Source organism: Eurosta solidaginis, chromosome 2, assembly GCF_040869045.1.
Source record: "Eurosta solidaginis isolate ZX-2024a chromosome 2, ASM4086904v1, whole genome shotgun sequence".
In the NCBI taxonomy this organism is placed as follows: Eukaryota; Metazoa; Arthropoda; class Insecta; order Diptera; family Tephritidae; genus Eurosta; species Eurosta solidaginis.
The window spans coordinates 94,728,288-94,745,148 of NC_090320.1; the positions used below are offsets into that span (position 1 = coordinate 94,728,288).

The 16,861-nt window shown below is 42.0% G+C and overlaps 2 protein-coding genes across 5 annotated transcripts in view; one reads left to right on the plus strand and one right to left on the minus strand.

The window, feature by feature from the left end:
* The window catches only part of Top3alpha (topoisomerase 3-alpha), a 487,070-nt gene that overhangs the window by 344,754 nt on the left and 125,455 nt on the right, over positions 1-16,861 (plus strand). The gene's annotated exons all lie outside the window — the stretch shown is intronic.
* On the minus strand, positions 13,611-14,633 carry LOC137239087 (protein transport protein Sec24C-like). The gene is made up of 4 exons (XM_067763991.1): positions 14,445-14,633; positions 14,087-14,313; positions 13,719-14,026; positions 13,611-13,665 (listed from the first exon to the last, which is right to left on the minus strand). The coding sequence occupies exons 1-3, from the start codon at positions 14,631-14,633 to the stop codon at positions 13,756-13,758; spliced, it is 687 nt and encodes a 228-aa protein (XP_067620092.1). The 3' UTR covers positions 13,611-13,665; positions 13,719-13,755.

Sequence of the window (16,861 nt, forward strand, 5' to 3'; positions counted from 1 at the left end):
TCCAGTAAGCGGGACGAATCTAGTAGCCTAGTAGTAATGATAATGGTTTGGCAAGTGCCAATATGTTGTGGGGGAAATGATTCGGTTTCTACTGAACATTTCGTGCTTGATAAGGTCATGTTGGGTTGGTCACTCTTTCAGACATTGTTTAGAAAATGCCGCACGTTGGACTTTTATTCAAAAAATGCACTATGTTGCCAAAAAAAACTCCCTCTCCGAGCATAAGTTCAAAGCATTTTTGTTAATGAAATACATTCCGGGATGAAGTGTTCTTCACTCTCACTCTAATATAGGGCGGTTTGGAGAAAAGTCCGGAATTGGGAAATTTTTGACATTGAGATAGCATGATTCGAAGATGTAGGCGACATGGGGTGAGAAGCTACTCAGCAGCCCAAGTAACTACCAAGTTCTCCAACAAACTATAATATGTATAAAATTTCTAAAACAAGGCAACAATCAGTATTTACTTTAGTGCGTCGGTAGTTTGATAATACTGGTCTGTGTTCGATTATCGTTAGCACGAACGCACATATTTATGAATGGAATGGTTTTCTTACACAAATTGTGAGCCCAGACTTTCGGTGTTTATGCTTAAACTGAAATTCACCCTAATTGGAGAAATGTTTGAAGACCTTTTGAAAGGTATTCAAGATCAATGTTCAAAACCTTTTGACAATCCGTCTAAAAAGAATTGTTAGTTATAAGGGCTTTTTGGAGGCCACTTATAACATGCTTTCTTTTAGTAAATTTTTATGAGGTTTCATTTATTTTGTTTACACAATTTGTGAACCAACATCAACGCTTTGTAAGCTTAATGTTTGTTTGGGAAAGCTTTTATTGTAGACTTCCTACATGACGTGTACGTTGTTCTTATGAATTATAACTATTGGAGTCCTGATTGCTAGGCCCGCTTCGGTGCTGTTGGCCTCGTGCATTTGACCGAGTGCTGATGCAATATGTGGCAGATCCTGGCTCTGCGTTAGGGTTCTGGTGTCCTTGCTCTGGGGAGCGAGTGACTTTTGGGTTAAATTTTTGGAAAGTGAGAAAGATAATGGGCTGAAAGCCTTTAGGTTCTGTGGCAGATCGGTTCACCCTTCTGCGGTAGGTTGTTATGATGTCCTCGTTATGGGATAACGAGTGAATGGGATGGTCTCTGGTGTCCTCGCTCGGGGCGGGCGAGTGAATTCGGGGATTTTCTGGTGTCCTCGCTCTGGGTGAGCGAGTGAATTATGGGGTTTTCTGTTCAGGGGGCCCCCGGTTAGTCTTGTTAAAAAAAACTTAGATCGGAAAGGAAAAATGTTTTTTTTTGTTTGCGAGCTTTTTGTACGCTCTCCCGCGTCTTCGTGCGTCTCGCTCCGTAGTCAGGTGTAGGAGTCCCTCCGGCAGACTCGAAACGAGACCGGAGGTAGAGAAAAAAAAGAGAAGATGTAGGATCGCCCTCCGGTAGACTCGCACCATCACGAGACCGGGGGGTTGATTAGGGCATAGCCACAAGCTTAGGGATAGCGGGGCATCACGGCGCGTGGTTGAAACGCGTCTTCATGTCCCGCGCTCCCTTTCCCCATTGCCATCGCGTAGTACGTTTTAGGGTTCCCCTCCGGTAGACTCGCACCATCACGAGACCGGGGGGTTGATTATAATATATGGCTCGGGAGAAACGCAGGCTTAGGGGTAGATAGACACGAAGACGCGGGTTCCTTAATTTGCTTTCTATGCTATTACAACCGTGGGCCTCTAATTGTAGGTAGTCGGGGGAAAAGGTGTTTTGGGTTTGATTTTTTTTTTAAGGGAGGGGTATGGAGGAACGGAGGGATTGTTAGGAGGAGCACTTAGCCTTCTCGCAATCCGTCTCTTCCGTTGGAAGAAGGATCAGTTTGACCAAAGGTCGTCTGACTTGACCCTTCTCGGTTTTGAGGTCGACTACGCGTACTCGGTCATCTTCGCCGGGGTGTACGTCGAGAACTCGACCTAACCTCCATTCGTTGGGAGATAAGTGGTCCTCTTTGAGGACAGCGAGATCTCCCACTTTTATATTTTGTTTGGGATGCTTCTACTTCACTCTTTTTTGAAGTTCGGATAGATATTCGGTTTTCCATCGCTTGCAGAAAGTGTGATGGAGGGCTTTGAGTTTCTGCCACCGATTGATCATCGAGGCAGGGCTCTCACTAGCATCTGGCTCTGGCGGAGCCAGTAGATGGCCGCCAGTGAGGAAATGACCTGGAGTAAGCGGCTCAAGGTCCGTTGGGTCATTGGATGCCGGGCTGAGGGGCCGCGAGTTCAGGCATGCCTCGATGCGGCACAAGAGTGTATGGAATTCCTCGAATGTAAATTTGTGTGGTGAGGCTATCTTTTTGAAGTGGCTTTTGAAGCTTTTCACTCCAGCCTCCCACAGCCCTCCCATGTGGGGAGCGCCCGCAGGGATGAAATGCCAAGTGAGTGACTGGTGGCTGTACTTCGAGACAGCATTGTCTCGGGCTTGTGCCATGAAAGTTTTGAATTCCGATCGTAGGGATCGTGAAGCTCCGACAAAGTTTGTACCGTTGTCGGAGTAGACGTTTTTGGGACATCCGCGTCTAGATATAAAACGGGCAAAAGCCGCAAGAAATGATGGGGTGCTGAGGTCAGTAGTGGCCTCCAGATGAATCGCTCGTGTGGAAAAACACACGAAAAGGCAGACATAGCCTTTGGATAGTCGACACCCTCTGCCGCGGTAACTTTTAATGTCGAAGGGTCCGGCAAAGTCGACTCCAGTATTCGTGAATGCACGGCTGAATGTCGTGCGTTCGCGAGGGAGAATACCCATAAGTTGGGTCTGAGCACGCTTTCGGTGTACAGTGCAAACTTTGCAATTGTGAATTGTAGCCCTAATCATGGTTTTGATGTTAGGTATCCAGTATTGGGTGCGTATCAGACGCAACATGAGTTGGTTCTCCCCATGCAAACTTTGTTGATGAAACATTAGGACTGTAAGACGGGATAACCTGCAGTTGTATGGAAGGAGGATTGGGTGGCGTTCATTAAAAGCTAAGTCCTTTGACGCCCCGAGTCGCCCTCCTACCCGAATGATGCCATGTTGGTCTAGATAGGGATTAAGTGAGAGTATTGCACTTTTCCCTGCAATTGGTTTTCCGGCCTTTAGATAATTATATTCGGAACTATAATGTTGTTTCTGATAGATTTTAATTAAAAGTCGTGTAGTGGCCTTAATTTCATCAGGGGAGATTAGGTGCGACATGACCTGGAATGAATTTTTTGTTTCGGGGTGGGTTCTTCGGTAGAACCTCATAACGTGTGATAAGACCCGTAGAGCCCTAGGTAGGTCGGAAAAGCGTTGAAGAATATCGGTAGGATTGACGGTTGTTGTTGCGCAGGTCTTTGCCCTCTTTTCCTCTACGGAGGTGATGTAGTCACTTTCTTGTGCTGGCCATTGGGAAGTGTCTGCTTGCAGCCAAGAAGGTCCCTGCCACCACAACGAATTGTTGACCAATTCAGACGCAGGTAATCCTCTGCTGCCTAAATCTGCTGGGTTGGACTCTGAGTTCACGTGCAGCCAGTCCCTATGTCCGACCATGTCGATGATCTTGGTGATCCGATGTGCGACGAAGGTTGACCAGGAACAGGGCGGTTTCTTTATCCATGCGAGGACGATCGTTGAATCCGTCCACAGGTGCACTTTCACTGGTCCCAACTTGAGATTCCTGAGAATTGATTCGGTGATTTCCGCTAACAGCACGGCTCCGCAAAGCTCCAATCGTGGAAGAGAAAGAGTTTTCACTGGGGCTACTCGGGTTTTGGCTAGAAGTAGGTTTGTGCAGACATTATCATCCGTTTTGACACGCATGTAAATGACTGCTGCATAAGCCTTCTCGGATGCGTCACAAAATCCATGGATCTCGATGTCGGTTCCTGGAGAAAAGTTGACCCATCTAGGTATCCGGATTTTATCGATTTCATGGTATTGGTCGGTGAAGGTTTTCCATCGTTCCAGCGTACTGGTAGATACTGGTTCGTCCCAAGCGGTGCCTTCCAACCAAATACTCTGCATGAGTATTTTTGCCACAATGACCATTGGTGCCAGCCATCCTAAGGGATCGAAAAGTTTGGCGATTGCTGATAGTATCGCTCTCTTCGTAATGTTTTCCGGGTTGTCCAGCGTCCCTGCTTGAAAATAAAATAAATCGGATAGGGCATTCCATCGAATGCCTAACGCTTTCACTGAACTGGTATCTTCGAATGCCAGGAAGTTTTCATTGAGTAGGTCTGCTTTGGGGATGTCCCTTAGAATGTCCTCTGAATTGGATGTCCATTTGCGAAGTGGAAAGCCCGCTGAGTGTAGGACTTGACGAATTTCATCTCTGGCTTTAATAGTCGAGGTGATCGTATGTCCACCCGCTAACACATCATCTACATACATGTATTCTCGCAGTATGCTAGCCGCTGTAGGGTGCGAGTTTGAGACGTCGTCTGCTAGTTGTAGGAGCGTTCTTATCGCGAGATATGGAGCGCAATTCACCCCGAAGGTAACCGTCTTTAATTCGTAAAGACTAATAGGGTCATTCGGGGAAGTGCGATGCACAATACGTTGAAATTTGGTGTGATTTTCGTTCACCCAAATTTGTCGATACATCTTTTCGATGTCGCTATTGAATACGAAGCGGTATAGTCTCCATCGTAAGATAAGTATGGGTAGATCGGCTTGTAGGACTGGGCCTGGGAGGAGAATATCGTTTAAGCTATTGCCGTTGGCCGTAGGGCTCGAGGCGTTAAATACTACGCGTACCTTGGTGGTTGTACTTTCTGCTTTTACAACGGCGTGGTGGGGCAGGAAATAATTATCCGAATCGTCGGATGGAATATTCTTTTCAATTTTTCTCATATGTCCGAGCGTTTCATATTCTGACAACACTCGAACATATTCTTTTCCTAAATCTGGGTTTTTTATTAGCCGCCCCTCATTCCGGAAGAATTGAGAGCATGCACGCTTCAGGGATGGTCCTAAGTTAATATTGTTAGGGTAATCCTGCCGGAATGGTAGTGACACGGTGTACCTTCCATTCTCACTTCGCTGCGTTGTTTCTTTAAATATTTGTTCACAGTACCTTTCATCCTCATTTAATATTTTATTTTTGGGTATATTTTCTACCTCCCAGAAAGCTTTGAGTTGATTGTCTAACGCAACCTCGTTGTAAAAAGACATAATGCTCTTCGTTGGATTCGGTGATTCGATACGACCGGTTAGTATCCAACCGAACACTGTCTCTTGGGCTAAGAGTGTGTTTAGCACATTCTTCTTTATACCGCTCATTATAATGTGGGGATATATGTCTCCGCCAAGTATGAGGTCTACGTCTTCGTTGACGTAGAACCTCTTGTCTGCCAAAATCAAGTCTGGGAATGCCTGCATAGTCATTGCGTTGATATGGCAGGATGGAAGATTCCCAGTGAGTTTCGTTAGAACTAGTACGGGTGTAGTCAGGCTGAAGCAGGGATCCACTGGTGAACGTAGTTCGATGTTGGATGCTTCTTTCACCTGAGCTGACACCGCATTTGTGATGCCTGAAACATGGGCATGCATTTTCCTCGCTGGCAAATTGATTCTGCGTTTCAGTCTTTCAGTTATAAAGGAACATTCAGACCCAGAATCAATTAATGCCCGCGCGGAGAAGTCGGTACCATTATGGTGAATGTGTACGCGAGCAGTTCCTAATAGCACGCCTGTGCTGGAATTGGCATGGCAGGATTTGACATTCTGATTCGCCGAGGAAGGTGGTTGTCCCGATTCCTGTCTTTTCCTTGCCTGTGCCGAAGTTGATGGGGGATTATCCGCATCTTTGAAGGGATTTCGTACCGCCGGTTGCTGAAGTGTGTCCGCATGCAGGAGCGTGTGGTGACGAGAGTGGCATTTGGAACAGTTGTACGAACTGGTGCACCTCGTCACTGTGGGTCCTGGGGATAAACAATTCAGGCAGCCGTTTGTGGATTTGACGAATTTAATCCTTTCTACCGGATTTAAATCGCAAAAACGTGAACAGTTGCGTAATCTGTGCTCCGTAGATTTGCACATTTTACATATTGATTTTGTTGTTTGCTTGGTTACTTTGGTTTGAAAAGCACCAAGTCTTTTTGTAGGGTTTTCCGTCGACTGGCGCGACGGGTTTGATTTTTGCACTTTAGAAGTGGCATTCCCTGTAAAACCAGACACGGTTTCAAGTGTCTGGAAACGATTTGACAAGAATTTGTCCATATCCTCCCACTTGGATATGTCCGTCTTGTGATCAATGCTCTGCTCCCATAGAGCCAACGTGTTTTCAGGTAATTTTGTCGAACATAAATAGGTAATAATCGCATCCCAATTTGAAACATCGATCTGATGTGTTTTTAAAGATGCCAAGCAATTATTTATGTCGCGCTGTAAGGTTTTGATAGAGCTGCCGCACTCACTATCTATCTTTTTTAAATTAAACAAAATTTGTAGTTGTGAGTTTACGAGAATCCGTTTATTCTCGTATCTCTCACATAGGTTTTTCCAGGCTGTTTCGAAGCCTTCATTTGTCAAAGGACATTTCTTGACAATGTCCTTTGCCTCACCTTGGGTTTTTTGGTTAAGGTGGAATAACTTTTCTACCGGGCTTAAGCGACTGTTATTTTTATAGATGGCCGTGAACAGGTCACGAAACGTTGGCCAAGATAGGTAGTCGCCCTTGAATACCTCAGTATCGCAAGCTGGCAGGCGGATACTGTGTTCGCGCCCGCGTTCTCCCTCAGGTTTGACTGCCCTATCTTTTTCCTCCTTCAATTTGGCTTGAAGTTCAGCCATGTTTGACATGCATCTCAGGAATACGGCATATGCCGCTTTATGCTTGATCTTGACCGCTGCAATTTTCTTTGCGTCGAGCGTGTCAGAGCCAAGCAACTCCTCTAGGGCGTTCTCTGCTTTTTCCCACTTAGCTTGCAACTCTTTTTGCTGTATTGCAAGAGTGTGTACAGTGTGCAGAGCCGCATTGATGTCATTAAAATCGGCCTCGAATTCGATTATTCGATCGGCCAATCTAATATATGATTCCATGTTCATGGATTAAAATTTGTGATCAAATTAAAAGGGGTTGTAAAACTGAAAAAACCTGTGCGAATCACCCAACCAACAACGATTAAAATATAGAAAAAACTCTTTATTTAACGCTTTCAATTTGTTTATTTTTTCACTGACTTTGCAGCTTATTTGTGCCGAAAACCAAGGAGAAGGGGAGAGCAACAACAACAACGTCTTTTGTGGAATTAAAGGGGGCCACTCGCCACTTCAACGTTCAAATTTGTTATAAATAAGTGCGCGCGCTGATATAACACTCGACGAAAAGTGTAAAAACTCAGTGAAAACTGTTGTAAAAACTGTGTCGATTGAATTAGTGAAAATTAAAGTGCTTGAAAAGAAAATGAAAATTGCCACAGCCGTATGGCGTGAGATTTTAATGTGAATGTGAGGTTATGTACACCTCTTCCTTGTGCTGTGTCCGGAGAGCCTTACCGCTGGTGGGGGGACAGACCAGATAGTCACAAGGAATGTTAAACGACGTTTATGCAACGCGTTTGCACTTATTTTCCTTTTCGGCACTAAATTTTTTACACCTTTCGCGGTCAATCAGAAATCACTACGCACTTTAAATTGATTTTTCGCACTTTTTATTTGTTGTTTTAACCAAAAAAAATGTGGCAAGAAATATTGCACTTACTCAGGTATTTTTTGGTGACTTGTATACTGGTGATGTGGCAAGTAGCTTATGGTATTGTAGTGGCTTCAGCTGGCTCAGTGTTTTTTCTTTTCACGTTTTGGTGTTATGTAGTGATATGTGCGATGATGTGAGAAGATGACTCGGTGTTTTTTGACGCTGGTATGATATCATAAACTTTTCGTTGGTGGGCAAACTTCTTTTTCGGATGACTTTATTTTGTGATTTTGTGGTACGGTCAGCTATGATTATTTGTAATGTGGACTGTATATGCGCTTTAATTCCTTTCTCGGGGAGAAGGACCAAATGTTCGGCCGGGGTGCGTATGCTCCTTAGTCGTAGGTCGGCGCACCGGGGTCGATCTCAGTGGGAATGTGGCGTGTAGAATAATGAAATAAACAAATAGGCGAGAATTTCTCGTTATAAAGGATGATCTTTATTCAGTAAAGATAAATAGCTAGGGTACAATATTACCTGAGTATAAAACGGCAGAGATCGTTGGCGGCAGATGCGTGCTGGTTGGCTGTTGAAATCAAAGAGACCGGTTGTATCGCAAGCTACAACCGTTGACCCGCAAAATCCTCCGTTTTGGAGGGGAACGGCACCCACACATCAACCCCGACATGCATATGCATGAGTGCTGACAAAAAGCACACATACACGTGCATGTGCATGCATGCACATGCATGAGGGTGATGGTGTGGGTGGTTATAAATTAATTCGAGTATCGATTTGCAGAGTTGCATTGGGGGGGTCGCAATCAGATGCGGAAAAGTTAGGCATCCTGCCTAAACACAGCAGTTAATATCTTTCAACTTAAAATCAGTCGACTTTCATTCTAAAATATCGTTTCGATTTAACGAAGACTATAGAAGTCAATGTTGTGAACACAAACGTCTGCAAACTTTGGTCTATATTTTAAAATTTTATCCAGGGTCCGTGTAAAATTTTAATTATGTAGATGCGTCGAGGATTATACGATTTTCACCCATTCCGCAATGACATCCACTTAGACGAGGGCGGCATCCTTGACCGAATAGCCACTCCCTAACGTTTCAAGGTGCTTCTCTGGTGTAGCTCGGAAGCATAGCTCGACAAAAGCATCCGTTGGAAAGTCTTCGGAGCTACACCAAGAGCTTCTAGGACTGCAACTTCGAACTCATACCGGTCTAAATTTTTATTCCTTGTGTCTTTTTTTTTGTGGTGTTTGTTAAGCCTGTGAATAATTATACATTTTTTTTATGTTGTACCTGTGGATATTCACATATATATACATATATTGATTCAAGTGTGATATAAGTTTTTTTGTCCTGATCTAAATCTTTATTTTTCATAAGCATTGGTATTTGGCTCAATAGCCATAAGATACGTTTTTTTTTATCGATTTCTTTGTATAGAATTAAGATATTTCAAATAAATAGAATGTTAGATTGAAGTATAAAAGAAAGATATAATGGCGCGCTAAACTTAATCGGAAGGGGTGGGGAAGGATGACGTAAGGGTAAGTGAGTGGGGTCATTTGGAGCAGAAGAAAAAGGGGACTCGCTGCCAGGCAGAAACTCGAGCGGTCCAAGGTAGGGTGGGCTTTCTGCGAGGGGGGGCACGGATGTAAGTATAATGATGATTGTGACATCCGTCCCGCATCAAGGTGGACAAGGGTTAAGGGCCCCGACCTCTCGCCCTGAGCTAGCTGGGGAAATTCCACCTTGATTGCGCAAAGGGGCGGATTCATCTCTAAAAGGTGTACATGACAATTATTATTACTCTGCAGAGAAACGGTTCATCTGTATACTTATGCGCTATTATTAAAAATACTAAATGCTAAATAAAATGTGTTTTTAAACAAAAAAAAAAGCTAAAACTTTAAGGCAACTTCAATCGTTTTATTCACTTTCTTTCATAACAACATAACATAACAGCATAAACATTTCAAACATTTAGTAATTTTTTAAATTAATTCGTTCTTCAATTACATAAAATATAAGGCAATTTATAGACCGTTAACAACCGTTTAAACATATCATACTTCTAGTAGAAATTAAAATTAATTTGTAATTCAATTTCCTAACATATAAAGCAATTTAAAATGAAATACAGTGTTTTATGCACACGTTTTTAAGATTAATAAACATCAAACATTTTAATAATGAACTTACACCTGCGAACAGAAAAATAGCAGTCTCAATTCTTAATAAATTTCGTCAATTATATACTTTTTTTATTTCCGATACTACACGAAAAAACTTCCATGATTTTTTTTAACTGAAGCTATGAAAAACAATATCGAAAGCGTTTTCGAAAAATGCAAAAATTTGCCGAAATTTTGAACTTCTTATTTATGGTTCTATGCATTTTTTGGGTATACAATTTTGTAGCAAAATCAATTTTAGTATAACAAAGGACATACATGCTATAGGTCTCTTAAAATTCCCGTTGATTTTTGAGGTTTTTTGAAGGGTGTTTGAGATTTTCTTCTATACAAATTGTGGAACAGTTTTTTATGAAAGAAAATCTGAATAAATTTTCGGTAAAAAAAATACTCAAAAATCAATGCAAAATAAAAATAAAACTTGTACTTTGTTATACTAAAATTGACAAAACTGTATACTCAAAAAAGTTCTAAGAACCCCAAATAAAAAGTTCAAATTTAGGTAAAATTTTCTCAAATTTTTGAAAATGTTTTTGAGATGGGTTTGCAAAGTTCATAGAAGCTTTTCTCCAAATATCGGAAATAAAAAAGAAGTATTTAAATGACGAAATTTGTTGAAAATTGACACTGCTATTTTTCTCTTCACAGGTTTATGTTTATCGCAAGTATTAAAAATTTGATTCAACTTTTTTGAAAGTAAAACTAAGCTTAAGAAAAAGGTATTCAGTCCAACAAATTCCATAAAGTCCAAAAAACTTAATCGATATTACTCTAATAATTAAACATATGTTTGGCTCGCAAGTAAAATATACAGATACGTAAGTTAAAGTAATTTAAATTGGACTGTAGCACACTGTTGAAGTAGTGGAAGTAATGAAAATGTTCACATGGCCACATAAGGCGCTCTACTTGATTTCGAATAGTTTATAAACTCATTAATACACAAATTTTCAAACCATCTCGAAATGTTTTCTGTATTGGTTCAAACTCAAACCGTGTTCTAATACGTCGGTCGCTATTGTCGTGTAAACATGGTATTAGAAAATTAAAAAAACGTCTTAATTCATAAATTGTTTGAACTACTACTACTTATAAATTTTATTCAAAAACGCCGTATCTCAGAATTTGTTTCATATGAAAATGTATTGCATTCGAAACAATTCTGAGCGTTTTTAAAACAAATTCTCTGACAGTGTCTTAGAACGTCAAGGATTATATGTCCGGTCGGGCGATGCAAACCTAGAAATCATCAACATCTACATCCCTCCTGCCACCTGTTGCCCTAGTGGATACCGCCCTAATATCAGCGCCGTACTCACTGGAAACAATCGCATTATCTTAGGTGATTTCTATGCCCATCACGATCTATGGCATTCAAACTTGCGGGTGGACAGTAGGGGTGAGATGTTGGCGGATAAAATAGAACAAACGACGTTCTGCACAATAAACGGAGACGCCCCCACACGTATGGTAGGAAGCTGTCACAGTTCGCCGGATATTTCAATCGTGAGCGCAGAACTCGTAAACTGCGTCAACTGGCAGCCGATGGTAACATTGGCATCCGACCACCTGCCTATACTTATTTCGCTCGAGCGTACCGCCGACTTCATCGTCATAGAAAAACGCACTTTCATAAACTTTAAAAAAGGAAAGCGGGACGAATACAAATCCTTTACAGACAACCGCTTTGCTGCCCTCACTATCGCGGCTGATGCCCGCCAAGGGGAGCGTGCTTTCCGCAAGGTTATTGAATCCGCCTCGGTTCGCCCCATTCCCGAAAACCGGTCTCATTTCCCGGCTGATGCCGCAAACTTAGCGAGAGAACGTGACCTTATAAGATAGCTCGATCCCGGCGATCCCCAAATAAGGGATATAAACCAACGCATCCGAATGCTTGTGGATGAACACAAGCGGGCGAAATGGGAGGAGCACCTAGGCGGGTGTAACCTCTCTGCCGGTGTAGGTAAACTTTGGTCCACCGTAAAGTCCCTATCGAATCCGTTTAGGCACAATGTCAAAGGTTCATTGCCTTTAGCGATAAAGTGCTGTCGGCTAGCTAGCCTGTCATCAGCATTGCTTTAGAAAACTCCATAGCACCACCACCGCGCTAAATGCCATTAGCACCCAGATAAATTGCGGCTTAAATCAAAACCTCCACCATAGAACAGTACTCGGTGCGCTAGACCTATCGAAAGCTTTTGATATGGTCCACCATGTCACGCTACTGCAAGACCTGGAAGGGTCTACCCTTCCCCCATGTCTTAAAAGGTGGACCGCAAATTATCTGGATGGTCGGCAGGCATAGGTGCAATTTAGAAACGAAACATCTAAACTACTTTTGTTTAACTTCTACATATCAAAGCTACATTCGCCACCAGAAGGAGTTACTATCGTTTCCTGCGCCGATAACTGCACAATAATGGCCACAGGCCCATGCCCACAGATCAATGAACTTTGCAACAGAATAAACGGCTAGCTCCCTGATCTCTCCAGTTTTTTCGCCTCGCGAAACCTGGCATTATAACCGACTAAATCATCCGTGACCTTATTTACAACATGGACGTCCCAAATGTCGACCACTTTGAACATCCACGTCGATGGCACTACGCTACCGACTGTCCTACACCCCAAAATCTTGGGTGTGACGTTTGATCAAGATCTACATTTTGGTGACCATGCAGACGCAATTGTACCGAAAATCCAGAGCCGTGATAAAATCCTCAAATCTATTGCTGGCAGTACTTGGGGACAAGATAAAGAATCGCTCATTACCTCTTTCAAAGCAATTGGCCAGCCGATTGCATTCTACGCGTCCCCTATATGGTCGCCAAGCCTAAAAACTACTCACTGGAAGAAGCTGTAAGCCTCCCAAAATACTGCTCTCAGAACCGCCACGGGCTGTCTTCGTATGTCCCCAGAACAACATCTACATAATGAGGCGAGAATAATCCCAATTAGGGAGAGATGCTAACCAAACAGTTCCTGTTGAATACCCAGAAACCTGGGCATCCAAAGAGACATCTGATTGATGAGCCAACACCGCCTAGGAGCTTAAGGAGTCATCTACGTAAGCATTTTGAGGAAATACGGCACCTGAGAACCCAGCCGTATGAAGCAAAAAAACACAAGCAGGTCCTTGGTGAACTCCACAAACAGGCGTCGGACCTTTATGTCGGGAGTTGCCCGGTGAATCCAGTACTCAAAGAAAAGTACCCAAAGCTTGTGGAAGAGGAACGCATACTCCCCAGGGAAACGCGTGTCACTTTTGCTCAACTTCGTTCTGGATGCTGTAACAGGTTAAACTCTTACCTATCCAGAATCAACCCCGACATACAAAATGTATGCCCCGCTTGCAATGTGTCCCCACATGACACCATCTCTTTAATTGTAATGTGGAACCAACGTCCCCAACACCCCTCTCATTATGGTCCACCCCAGTTGAAATTTCCTTGGACTCCCGTTAGAGGACATTGATGACAATTTGTCATTGGTCGCACCTATTGGATAGGGCGAAGCACTGCTACAACAACAACAACAACAATAGCGTCCACAACCATTTTAGAAAAGACATCTTTTTGTTGATGAATAAATTTGGGGGACATTGCTGTGGCAGCACATTTTTCCAATAAAGCACGTTTTTGTTCCATGTCATATTTTGGTCATGCATAATTGTAATGCTTTAAGTATAGCTTTAATGATAATACGTGCATGCACGCCTTTCTCAGCATATGGCATAACTTGTTTTAAGATTTCACCTGCTTAAAGTACTACTGAAGTGGTGCCATCGCCGACCTGATAAGAGAAACATATTTATTCTACACATTCTAATATAACAAAAAACTTACCTCAGCATCTTGAGATTTGGCGATGTCGACTAGAGTTTTACGGCTGGATATCCAATAGTTTCATAATGTTTGCACCATCACTTGAAATTGTGGCGTTACCACTGCAATCAACAATATGCTTGTCCATACTGCGTGGACCCAATGTAGTGCGTACAGCGTCCACAATTGATTGCGAGGCATTGATGTTGGACATGAGTGGCTCATATTCACCCTCAACCGTGCGTGCCATTGGTGAGATGGTAAGTGTAAAGGACAAAGCTGTTGTTTTTAATAAATCAGCTGTTGCAAGCATGCAATACAAAGAGGACCTGCAAATGAGAAAGATCAATGTAATTGCCAAACAAAACATTAATTTCGAATATCAATACCTAACGTAACGTGGCGAGGAGTTACCCTGATCTTCTACCACATATTTTGTGGTCACCAGTGGTGGTAATAAACCCTGTTGATTAGTAATAAAAGCACAACCAGCGCTATTTTGATTTTCAATGATAACGCTTATCGGGTTTGGCATCTGATCGGGATCTAAGTGGCGTTGTGCTTCATCATACTGTTGCGGTTGTTGATATATACCAGTACCAGGTGCAGGTGGTTGCTAAAGAAAATAATAGAAATTAATCATCAGCAATATTTGAAATATATTAGTGGTATTAGCATACCTTATAACCAGGACCGTCTGGGTATTGGGGGTTGACCCGGCATGGGTGGCTGTCTGGGCATTGGCGCCTGTCCAGGTTGTGTTGGTGGCATGATTTGACCCATGTAACCACCTGGTGCACCTGGTTGTTGTAGAGGATAACCTGGCTGCTGAGGTTGTGGAGGATAAACAGGTGGACCAGGTTGTGGTGGATAGCCCGGCTGTTGTGGCATTGGCAGATAGCCAGGCTGCTTATGCAGTATAAAATATATATGCATTGAAATGTAATTCTTTCTTTACAAAAAGTTAAAACGCTTAACAAAAGATTTATTTTGTTTTGTTTTGCGCTTTTTGAGTGAAGTTGGCTGCGATAGTTCTATATGTCAAAAAATTTCCTTGGTGTATTTTAGACTTCATTTACAATAGAGTAATTTTTTCTATTTTCAACACTACCCCTCAACTCGGTTATTGATTAGCCGACTTCGCGAGAACTGGATAAAATAAGCGAGTTAGTGTTATTGCTGTGAACGTAATTCGATGAATAAGCGAGTGTTCTCTTCGTGCTCGCTTAGAATAGAACGCGCCTATTGTTGCTGTTTGTGTTCTATTTATAGAACTACAACGAATTAACCAATGTTGTCTATTTGTATGAGTTAATCGGCGGCCACCGTGGTGTGATGGTAGCGTGCTCCGCCTACTACACCGAATGCCCTGGGTTCACACCCCGAGCAAAGCAAAATCAAAATTTTAGAAATAAGGTTTTTTTCATTAGAAGAAAATTTTTTAAGCGGGGTCGCCACTCGGCAGTGTTTGGCAAGCACTCCGAGTGTATGTCTGCCATGAAAAGCTCTCAGTGAAAACTCATTTGCCTCGCAAATGCCGTTCGGAGTCGGCATAAAACAAGTAGGTCCCGTCACGCCAATTTGTAGGAAAAATTAAAAAGGAGCATGACGCAAATTGGAAGAGAAGCTCGGCCTAAAATCTCTTCGGAGTTTATCGCGCCTTACATTTATTTTTTTTTTTATTTAATCGGGGATTGCCCGTATTGCTTTAAATGTATGAAAACATTTATTTGAAGCAATTTTTAATTTTATAATTTGTTTAATAATTTGGGAAAAATTTAAACAACGTGATATCAGGACGGACAAGGCGACAGCTGTTTCGATTATACCTTGTAAAACTCTTCAAAGCTTTTTGTCCCGGGAGTTGGATTTGAACCCCTTACTCCAACGATGGTTGAAGTGTTACACACGCATTCAGCCACGTCAAGCCTTAGTTGTTGTAAAGTTTTTCCCAATTGCCTTCTTTGCATATTTTATTCTTTTACACACTGCATACTTCGTATTTAATTATGTGTTAAAGTTATGCTGGTTGGTAAGGCGGTTTTCAAAGAAACTTGATATTGTTGCTGTTTTCGTTCTATTTATAGAACTACAACGAATTAACCAATGTTGTTTATTTGTATGAGTTAATCGGGGATTGCCCGTATTGCTTTAAATGTATGAAAACATTTATTTGAAGCAATTTTTAATTTTATAATTTATTTAATAATAATAACATAACTGAATTCTGTGTATAGTTGCAATTATTAATTTTTCTTTTATGACTGCACAAAAAGAAACAAAAAACAGTAACAAAAATACTTGATTCGATTTATCTCTGAGGTGATTTAAGCTGAGCCGCTACCACCGCACTACGGCGACCGCCATGACTCGTTAACTATATTATTTGACATCTCTAAAATTTAGAAACAAGTTTTTCTAATCGGGGTCGCCCCTCGGAAGTGATTTGGTAAACACTCCGAGTATATTTCTGCCATGAAAAGCTTGTCAGTGAAAATTCGTCTACCTTGCAGGTGTCGTTCGGAGTTGGCATAAAACATGTAGGTCCCGTCTAGGGAAAATTAGAAGGAGCACGACGCAAGTCGGAAGAGAAGCTCGACCCAAATCTTAGGTAAATCGCGCCAAGTATTTATTAATTTTTAAATTTGTTCATAACTACAGATTATCGAAGGAAAACACTTATATGGGGAATCTAGTTATTTAAGTAACGATTGAAAGTTAAGTTCGAAAATTAAGATAATCTCGTTATATGTAAACTAGGTCTTACAGCTGATATAATTCATTTAGTATTTGGCAACAAACTGTCCCTATTATTTTTTCTAACACTGTATGGTGAGAATATCGTAGGATTAGTATACGCCAATCCAAAATTCTAACTTGAATTTTGTTAAAGAAAGGAATAGCAGCTGGTTTAACTTCCAATCGTAGCAGTACTCTTGTGAAACGTTGGATGATTCGCTTTGCCTTGCAAATGTCCGTGCACTATTTCTCAACCAGTCATCGACTGCTACTTGACGAATACGGTTGTGTCTCTCAGTAATATCAGTGACTTCTTTCTCTCTCCTTGTGCTCTTTGCACTCGGTTCGCAAACTCAAGTTAGAAATGTTTTTTCTTTTCTTTAGTAACTACCTTACTTAAATAATCTGGTGAACTAAGGTTAAAA

Coding starts and splice junctions, on each gene's coding strand:
- LOC137239087 (XM_067763991.1), bottom strand. CDS start 14,633: ATGCATATATATTTTATACTGCATAAGCAGCCTGGCTATCTGCCAATG. Junction 14,314..14,444: donor CACCAACACAACCTGGACAG/GCGCCAATGCCC, acceptor TATTTTCTTTAG/CAACCACCTGCACCTGGTAC. Junction 14,027..14,086: donor TCCTCGCCACGTTACGTTAG/GTATTGATATTC, acceptor TCTCATTTGCAG/GTCCTCTTTGTATTGCATGC.